This window comes from Bison bison, unplaced genomic scaffold (assembly GCF_000754665.1).
Source record: "Bison bison bison isolate TAMUID 2011002044 unplaced genomic scaffold, Bison_UMD1.0 scf7180017864526, whole genome shotgun sequence".
NCBI lineage: Eukaryota > Metazoa > Chordata > Mammalia > Artiodactyla > Bovidae > Bison > Bison bison.
Window position 1 is genome coordinate 2,529,970 of NW_011495077.1, and position 9,081 is coordinate 2,539,050.

Here is a 9,081-nt window from a genome sequence, read left to right on the forward strand (position 1 = left end):
GGAGGCCAGAAGAAGACAGAATAAGCTGTGGAGTTAGTTCAGTGGGGGGGGTTGGACCCCATCTCCACCATTCACCCGCTGTGCAGCCTTGGGCTAGATATCTAGCCTCTCTGAGTCTTAGTGTCCTCATCTAAACAATGGGGGGTCACAGTGCAGATCTCTTAAGGTTGCTATGGAAATTAAGTCCAGTTCTAGCCCAAGTGCAACCCCTGTGAGCGATCAAAGGGCGCTTATTGCCCTGTCCCTTGTACCCTGGCCAAAGCAGGTGGGGATGTCACAGCTGGGTCTCCCTCCACCTCCATCCCCAGATCGTGTCACAAACCAAGGTCACTAAGCCTCTGCTACTGAAGAATGGGAAGAACGCGGGCAAGTCCACCATCACGGTAGGCCAGGTCACCGGTACTCACCCTTGGGCAGGGCATTCAACACCCCTGCAGGGACAACCATGGTGACATCCTGCCCCCAGGGCTGGCCCCCACCCAAGGGATGGGGCCTTTGTGGGGGTGGCGTGGGGTAATCCTGCCACTCGTGTCCCCCTTGCAGATTGTGGCCGAAGAGGTGTCTGGCACCAATGACTACGTGCAGCTCACCTTCAGAGCCCACAAGCTGGACAACAAGGTTGGAACCCCAGAGTTTAGGACCCCATCTCCACTGTTAGGTAGCCTAGGCCTCAGGGTTAGGCGCCTCCCTTTCAGACCTCACCAGGCTCAGGGGCCCTTTCCCCCATGTCTCCAGGACCTGTTCAGCAAGTCTGACCCTTTCATGGAGATCTATAAGACCAACGGGGACCAGAGCAACCAGCTGGTCTGGAGAACGGAGGTGGGTGCCTGAGGCCGTGGGGAAGGCAGGAGGAAGGGCAGAATGGGTGAACCTAGACCGGGGGTGACCAGCTCTCTGTGCCACTCCAAGGTGGTGAAGAACAATCTGAACCCCAGCTGGGAGCCGTTCCGTCTGTCCCTGCACTCCCTGTGCAGCTGTGATGTCCACCGGCCTCTCAAGGTGAGGCCCCACGAGTAAGGGCAGCCTGGTAGAGCAGCCAGCCTCTGCCCGAGACCGTCCACCTGAGGGTGCAGGCCCCTCCCTCTCCCTCTTTCCCACTGTGGGATAAAGAACCAGTCACAGCTCAATGTTCCTATATCAATGGTCCTTCTATCAGAGGCCAAGTCCCAACTAGACCGAGCCAAAGGATTAAGTTCAGCAAGTGGCTTCTCTGGACAGGTTGAGGACATCTGTTTGGGCCTAGTGACTGTTAGGGCTCTACTTCCCTGAGTCCCTCCTCCTGCCCCCACTGAACCACTGCAAAGCCTCTCTGATCCTGACCACCCATCCCCCTTTCCCCTTGTCTTTTCAGTTCCTGGTATATGACTATGACTCCAGTGGGAAGCATGACTTCATTGGCGAGTTCACCAGCACCTTCCAGGAGATGCAGGAAGGAACAGCAAACCCTGGGCAGGAGGTACTGCAAAGACCACCCCCTCTCCCCAAGAATCCCACCAAGATCCCTGGGAAAATCCTGAAGGAGATGCTGAAGAGCCCCTCACACACAATACGAGGTGGAGAGGGTGGGAAACTCAGGGCTCAGCCTAAGGACTGAGCCATGAGGGTTCTGCTCTGGGAGGCTCCACTGCAAGGGGGAGGAAAGGTCATATGATGAGACCCTGGGCTTGTGGGGTATGTGGGGTCTAGATGCAGTGGGACTGTATCAACCCCAAATACCGGGACAAGAAGAAGCATTACAAGAGCTCGGGGACCGTAGTGCTGGCCCAGTGCACGGTAAGTTCCAGTGCCCATCTCAAGCCCTTTCCCACCCCCTACAACCTCCATGGCAACCTCAGATTCAGCCTTGCCCTCATTACAAAGAGCATTTCCCTGCTTCTGGAAACTGAGAACCCTTGTCCTATCCACCACCAACTTCAACCTCAAAAACTCTGGCCCCTCCATTTCCCCTGCAGAAGCCCCACCCAGCTCCCTCCTCAAGGGACCAGCATTCCACCTTATCTGCCCTCTCCCCACCAGGTGGAGAAGGTGCACACCTTCCTGGACTACATCATGGGGGGCTGCCAGATCAGCTTCACGGTAAAGGCCTGGGGGAGGGGCCGCAGCCAAGGGGGAGGGGCCAGGCCCTAGTGGACAGAGGAGCCCAGAATCCACACTGCCCTTACTTGGACCTCTAATGAGCCTTAGCGTGGTCAGCTTGCTCCCCTCACCCGACTCCAAGATGAGGCTACCTGGGGGCTTGCTCAGATTCACCTTAGTCCTCCCTACAGAACCCAGCTCTGGCCTAGCCTCCCTGATGGTCTCATGGATGCAGCATATCCTCTCCCTATCTCCACCAGGTGGCAATCGACTTCACGGCCTCCAATGGGGACCCAAGGAGCAGCCAGTCCCTGCACTGCCTGAGCCCCCGCCAGCCCAACCACTACCTGCAGGCCCTGCGTGCAGTGGGAGGCATCTGCCAGGACTACGACAGGTAGCAGGAGATGGGGTGGGGGATGGGCAGGGATGCCTTGCCCGATGGGCCCCCATAGCCTTTTCTCCTCCCCAGTGACAAGCGGTTCCCAGCGTTTGGCTTTGGAGCTCGAATTCCACCCAACTTCGAGGTAGGCTGGGCAAGGATAGGAGAGGAGATGCTGGGAGACTCAGACAGGAAGGAAAAACATCCTCTGGCTGGCCTCGCCTTCCCCTCACAGGTGTCCCATGACTTTGCTATCAACTTTGACCCGGAAAATCCTGAATGTGAAGGTAAGAGAGGAGATTCCCACCAGCCCTGCCTCCCTTCATACAGCTTGCTGCCCACTCCTGTGCACCCCATGCAGGAGCACAGACTCCATTCCCACGGGCCCAGCTCCCTGCCCCTTCATGCTTCCAGTGTCTGCCTGCATTTGGTAAGACTTTCAGCCCCTGACCAGATATCTGCCCACCCAACTCTACCAGCACCTGAACCATCCAACTCTCCTGCTTAGTGAGGATCATGGTAGCAGGGCAGTCCTGAGACAAGGAAATGCCTCCTTACTTTAGGGAGTCTGGAAGAGCTCCCTGCTAATCTCTGCCCTCTCACCTCTTTGCCCACAGAGATCTCGGGGGTCATTGCCTCCTACCGCCGTTGCCTGCCCCAGATCCAGCTCTATGGCCCCACCAACGTGGCCCCCATCATCAACCGCGTGGCGGGGCCAGCTCAGCGGGAGCAGAGCACTGGCCAAGCCACGGTTAGGTGTCCTGGGGGTGGAGCTGGGGGTGGGGCGGGGCGGGGGCGCCAAGGCCGCAGAGCTGACCCTTCCCCCACTCTGTCTGTCCTCAGAAGTACTCGGTGCTGTTGGTGCTCACGGACGGTGTGGTGAGCGACATGGCTGAGACCCGCACTGCCATCGTGCGCGCCTCCCGCCTGCCCATGTCCATCATCATTGTGGGCGTGGGCAATGCCGATTTCTCTGACATGAGGCTGCTGGACGGCGACGATGGTACCTTGCGTTGCCCCCGAGGGGTGCCCGCGGCTCGCGACATCGTCCAGTTCGTGCCGTTCCGGGACTTTAAGGATGTGAGTGCCCGGAGCCCCCTCCCGGCTGAAGGGCTCCTCAGCTCCTCCTGCCCTCCAGATCTGACCCATCTCTCCCACCTGATTGAAGTCCCAAGAAAGAGCCGGAATCCAGCTGGCCACCCGAAGCCCCGCCCCCCACCTGAGCCCCACCTTCTCTCACTCTACCTCCCCTAACCACTTCCTCACCCTAACCCCGACCCAGGCCTCACCCTCTGCGCTAGCAAAGTGTGTCCTGGCCGAGGTGCCCCGGCAGGTGGTGGAGTACTACGCCAGCCAGGGCATCAGCCCCGGGGCTCCCAGGCCCTGCACGCCAGCCATGACCCCCAGCCCTAGCCCATGACCGCGGACAACCTGACGGACACTCCCTGTCTTTCAGTGAGTCCTGGGACACTAGAGGTTGGGGCTTGGTGGAGTCCATCTGGGCTGGGTGTGTGGTGTAGAAGAGGGTGCTTATGACTATCCCACTCTCCCCCAGGTGCCTGTTCTGACCCTTGTGACTCAAGAGACCATGCCTCTCCCTCTTGGACCAGGTGTGCCCTCTGGGTCCCGGAAGTGAGTGGTGAGCCCCACCCCATCTCTTCAAGCCCCAGACCCCTCAGCCTCATGTCCCCTCAGTGATTTTCTTCAGTGATCCTGACTTTCTGGCCATTAATAAAGGAAAGCACTCCTAGCACCTCAGCTGTACCTATTGTATGTCAGATGCCCACTGGGCCGTCCATAGCACCCTACACACACCACTAAGAAATGGGGACCAGCACCTTTTGAACTCTGAGCCAGAGATCCCAGGCGGTCTGGTATCTGCAGTTTCACCCCATCTATGTGTCAATGAGATCTGAGGAGTCCCTACCCTCACCTCCCAACCTTGGGGTGGGTTGGCGGTGGGGGGGCATGGGGGGGTAACCCAGGCTCCCTGGTGGTTAATTACCAGACATGGAAGGGTAATAAGGGGCTGTCAAGGGGGCAAGTTGATGCCCTCTTAAGCTGTCTCCAGAGAATCCTAGCTGAGTCCCCCAGGGGCTGAACTCCAGCCTCCACACAGCTGTGGGGCGGGCTGAGAAGAGGGGAGTAGAGGACTGAAGTAGGGAAGCAGGTCTGCTAGTGAGTTAGGAATACAGAGTGGGTATCTAAGGTCTGTGCAGCCTGATTTTCCTGGTGCATGAATGTGTGTGTGTGTGTTCATGAACTGCATAGGCCTTTAGTGGTTCAGAAGTCCAGCTGTGTACATTTTTTGTTGTTGTTGTGCCTCGAGGTTTGTGGGATCTTAGTTCCAGAGATTGAACCCAGACCCCCACAGTGAAAGCTCTGAGTCCTAACCACTGAACCGCCAGGGAATTCCCTGTGTACTCTTTATAATATGGACAACAAACATTGCCATTTAGCACATGTGAAGCTTTGTGTTTAGTGCTTTAAATGTGTTCACTCTCACTAGGTAGTTACCACTATCTTCCCCATTTTCCTGACAAAGCAAATGAGGCTTGACTGAAGCTTACCTAAGGTCAAAGAAGATTAATAGGCCTAGAACTTGAGTCTGGGCCCATATGAATAAGGGGCCCACACTTAATCATAAATGTGCAACTTCCATTTGAGGTGTATCCATGTGACCCGCTTGTGACCCCAGGGTGTGTAAACATGGCCCAGTTATGTGTATGGGAGTAGATGCCTTGGATGGGCGTCTCTGCCCTTCTGTGTGTCGTGCAGAGCCTCAGCCAGTTAAAGAAGGCAGGCAAGAATGGTGGTGGGTCTAGATCACAGCTGTAGAAAACACATGAGGATCCAGGGGACAGCCAGAGTGACGGGAGAAGAGCTGGGCTCCTAGAAGGACCTTCCCTGCCCCAGCCTCTCCCTTCAAGGATGCCAGTGGAAGGGGATGGAGGAGGAGGTGCTCAAGGTGCCATGAGCCACTCATAGAGAAGACAGAGCCCAAGAAGGTGACCAGTGGTCAGTGGTGGGAAATGAGAAGAGAAAGAAAATTCTGATGGAGATGGAGGAAAGGACTCTCATCGCAGGCTCCTGAGTGGAGGAGGGATGAGCTGGGCTAGAACTAGAGGATGGGAGGAGGGAACAAGAACAGGGATGGGAAGAGACAGCTGGGGAGGGGGCGAGTAGAGGGGGCAGAAAGGAAGAGAGACATATGGGAGCTTCTTCCCCCACACCCAACTGCTTCTCTCCATTTATTATGTCCCTTAGAGGACCTACCACTGCTGCTAAGGTAACTGCTCCCAGCCCAATGCCTCTGCTCTGCCCAGAGCCCCGCCCACTCTCTGTAGGCTGCTGAACTCAAGGGCTGGGTTACCATGGCAACTGTGAGCCATCAGGATAGCCACAGGCAGGCCTGGCTGGGTCACTACTGTTCTTGGGCTTCTATGCAGTGGAGGTGGGAGCGCGAGGTTCCATCTGGCCCAATCCCCGCCCTCCACCCCCATTTCCATTGGGCCTTAGAACTGTGATGCTCCACTCAGCCCAGGTGGGGGCTATCCAGTCTCTTCCCCCACACCACACTTTGTATCTCTCTCTCTCATTCTCTCTCTCTCTCACACACACATATGCACACACACACTTACATAGGCCTGGAGCAAGGATATAGAATAAACACTTCTTAAATCGCAAGAACATCTAGCCAATAGCATACGGTTGTGCCTAGACTTCAAGTTTAATTCACAAAAGCTGCATTCTCTCAGCTCCTTGTCAGGCTGGGGAAAGTCTCACCTCAGCCCTCAGAGAGGCAGAAGGGAGCAGGGGCAACCTATGCAGGTCTGGAGGTCAAGGCAGCATGGAGGGAGCAACCCAGAACCAGTGCATGGTCTCATCCAGGGCCTAGGCTGCAGTCAGGAAGCTGGAACAGGGCAGGAAGTCCCTTTAATGAGGCTGAGTTGAGGGATTCTCAGGGAGACCCCTAGGTCTCTAGGGGTTCCACACTATGGAGAGGCCAGAACTGGAAAGGTGTTAGAAGTCATCCAATCAAGTGAGCATTAGATGAGATCGTCAAAACCCAGGGAGCCAGTGATTTGCTCAAGATGCCAGAGGTATCCTGTGGCAGAGCTGAGACTAGCACCCAGGTTTTCAGACTCCTGCTCAGGGTCCTCTCCCAGACCACACCTACCACCCCTGGAGCTCCTCTGGCCTTTGCTGCTCTAGACCTTGGAGGCCATGGGATTAGCTAGGACAAAAGCCTCTTTAATCAAGTTTCTGGTCTGTCTTGATAATGAGAATTGAAATCTTGAAAATGCAGTTGTCCTAAAACGGGGAGGTTACAAGCCCTGGAATGAAAACACAGCCTCATTGCTAATTACCACCTTACTGCACTACAGGTTGAAAGCCTTGTATTAAAATCTAAACTGATCTGGGAGCAGCAGGACTCCCTCACCTCCCATTCACTGTACGTCATCCACACCTCCTTGCGGCCCGCCCCCTACACAATGCCTGGCACTGACCCCCGCAGATTTCAGTGACCTGGTCCTATAGAGTGAGGCAGAAAGTGAAGGGTTTCTGTGCACGTCCTGCATGAGGGAAGGGGACCCCTCTCCCAGGAAACAACCAGCATCTAATCTCAGAGCATGCCTTGAGGGTCCAGGAAGTTTGGGGATACTTGTGTGGTCATCCAAAGGAGTGTCTGGCACCAGAAGGCGTTCAGTAACCATCTAGTGAATGGTGCAGGCGCCTCCGGGGTGGTGTGCACCGCCCGCCCACCTACTCCACCACTCGGTGGCCAGGGGCTCAGAGGAAGAAGTGGGCGTGGCCTCTGGCCCCAGGCCGCTCGGGGCCAGCAGTTCACAGCGAGCCTTGTAGAGGTCGCGTTCCCTAGCCAGGCGGGCCACTTCGGCCCGCAGCGCGTCCAGCTGGGTGGCCAGGCGGGCGCGCTCCGCCTCCAGCCCCCGCCGCTGTTGCAGTCGCTTGGAGCGACAGGCCTGCGCGTACCCGCGGTTCTTCAGCGTGCGGCGCCTCTGCTTCAGCCGCAGCGCCTCGTCGCGCCCGCAGCCCCGCAGCTGTCGGTTTAGCTCCCGCACAGACATCGACACCAGCGCCGCGTCGGAAAACCGCTCCGCCAGCTGCAGAGAGAAACGGCGGGGCGCCGGTGACCGCCCGCTCCCGCCTGGCTCCACGCTCCGGTGGCCTCGCCCTCGGCTCCCACCTTTACCTAAACATGCGCCTTCCCCTGAATCTATCCTGCAGCCTAGATCCTGTTCCAGGTCCCAACACGCCCTCCACCATCACCAAGGGTCTTCGACCCCTTTGGGTGGTCCCCGCGTTTCCCACCCACCTTCGGGCAAGCCAATCGCGCACCCGAACCCCACACTGCCTTTGCGGGGTCTTGAGCGGGGCTCCTGGCCTATGTGTGTCCCAGGGCAGACAAACCCTGCCCCTCCAACACACCTCGCTCCCCTGTCCTCCAACACACCTCGCTCCTCAACCCTGTGACCCTCAAAGGATTTGGATTATATCTTAATGCCCTCAACGCCCCCATCTGTCTATGATTAATAGGATGAGTCCCAATCCTTCCTGAGAAGGTTGGGTGCCGGGGAAGCACCGAGTCTTAAAAAGGCCAACTTCATTCTGGTTCCTACAGTCTCAACTCCACTCCATTCCATGCACAACCCTTTCCTGGTTTCCACAAACTCAGTATCTATATACCTGCCCATAATCAATCATTCCTGATGCCCTTTAACTCTCAACTCTCCCCTTTCAGTTGGTCCTCTTCTAACCTTGTCTTCTCCCTTTTCCTCCTGGTTGAGCCTACTCATTTCTCTCTATTTAGGGGTGGGGGGTGCAGAACAATGGTTTTCTTTATCTGATATCTTCTAAAGTACTTCCCTTCCTCTGTCCTTTGTTCCTTTCCCAAACTGGTAAGCCTCTCCAGGGACTCTCCTTCCTCTCTGGGTTGGCCTCCCCTCTCACCCTGCCCCCTCCTCTGACCCTCTCACTGACCACTCACCTGGGCATGCTGGGCTCCTGTCTCCTCTGGGCTCCCTGGGTAGTAGGCATGGGACCCTTCAACGGGGACTGGGCTCTGACCCTGCAGCAGCTCCACAGCCTCCTCAGGACTTAGCCCCAGCACCTCCCCAGCCCCCAGCTGCTGTTGCAGGGTGGCCAGCCAGTACAGCTCCTCCAGGCCTGGCCGGGTGCCCTCGGTAGCCCCCACCATGCCTGGCTCACTGAAGGTGGGTGAAGGAGGCACTGAGCTGTAGGGTGTGGAGCCCAGAGAGGCTGTCGGGGGGCCAGATCGCCCCTCTGAGGGTTCTCGCTTTACCTCAAACTTCATCAGGTCAAAGTCATTGACATATTCCATGGCCAGGGGACTGGGAGGCAGTGCCATTCTGGGGCTGGATTCAGAGGGGTGCACCTGCAAAGAAGAAGACAGGTTCAGAGCACCTGGAGACTTCCTGCCAGTCTCCTCCCCCAAAGCCCAAGTGCCATGGAGACAGAATTCTGGAAAGCTGGGGTGATGGCACAGTCTGTTCCCTGCATAGTCGCCTCCAGGCTAAGAAACAACTTCTTAGGTGGAGGGGCTCCTGACCAGGGGCCAAGCCACTTAAAGCCTGAATGAGAAA

The 9,081-nt window shown here is 57.0% G+C and overlaps 2 protein-coding genes across 2 annotated transcripts in view; one reads left to right on the top strand and one right to left on the bottom strand.

Annotated features, from left to right (window-relative positions):
* Window positions 1–4,213, top strand: part of CPNE6 (copine VI (neuronal)) — a 5,124-nt gene extending 911 nt beyond the window's left edge. Inside the window, exons 3-16 of the mRNA XM_010831311.1 lie at window positions 309–383; window positions 544–618; window positions 736–819; window positions 910–999; window positions 1,352–1,456; window positions 1,687–1,773; window positions 2,017–2,076; window positions 2,337–2,470; window positions 2,546–2,600; window positions 2,691–2,742; window positions 3,073–3,206; window positions 3,299–3,535; window positions 3,738–3,910; window positions 4,011–4,213. Coding sequence (XP_010829613.1) covers window positions 309–383; window positions 544–618; window positions 736–819; window positions 910–999; window positions 1,352–1,456; window positions 1,687–1,773; window positions 2,017–2,076; window positions 2,337–2,470; window positions 2,546–2,600; window positions 2,691–2,742; window positions 3,073–3,206; window positions 3,299–3,535; window positions 3,738–3,875 — 1,326 coding nt within the window. The 3' untranslated portion in view covers window positions 3,876–3,910; window positions 4,011–4,213. The remainder of the gene's footprint in view (window positions 1–308; window positions 384–543; window positions 619–735; window positions 820–909; window positions 1,000–1,351; window positions 1,457–1,686; window positions 1,774–2,016; window positions 2,077–2,336; window positions 2,471–2,545; window positions 2,601–2,690; window positions 2,743–3,072; window positions 3,207–3,298; window positions 3,536–3,737; window positions 3,911–4,010) is intronic.
* A 2,960-nt stretch (window positions 4,214–7,173) lies between these two features.
* Window positions 7,174–8,846, bottom strand: NRL (neural retina leucine zipper). Its single transcript, XM_010831415.1, has 2 exons — window positions 8,466–8,846; window positions 7,174–7,581 (listed from the first exon to the last, which is right to left on the bottom strand). The coding sequence occupies exons 1-2, from the start codon at window positions 8,844–8,846 to the stop codon at window positions 7,174–7,176; spliced, it is 789 nt and encodes a 262-aa protein (XP_010829717.1).
* Between the last annotated feature and the right edge of the window lie 235 nt (window positions 8,847–9,081).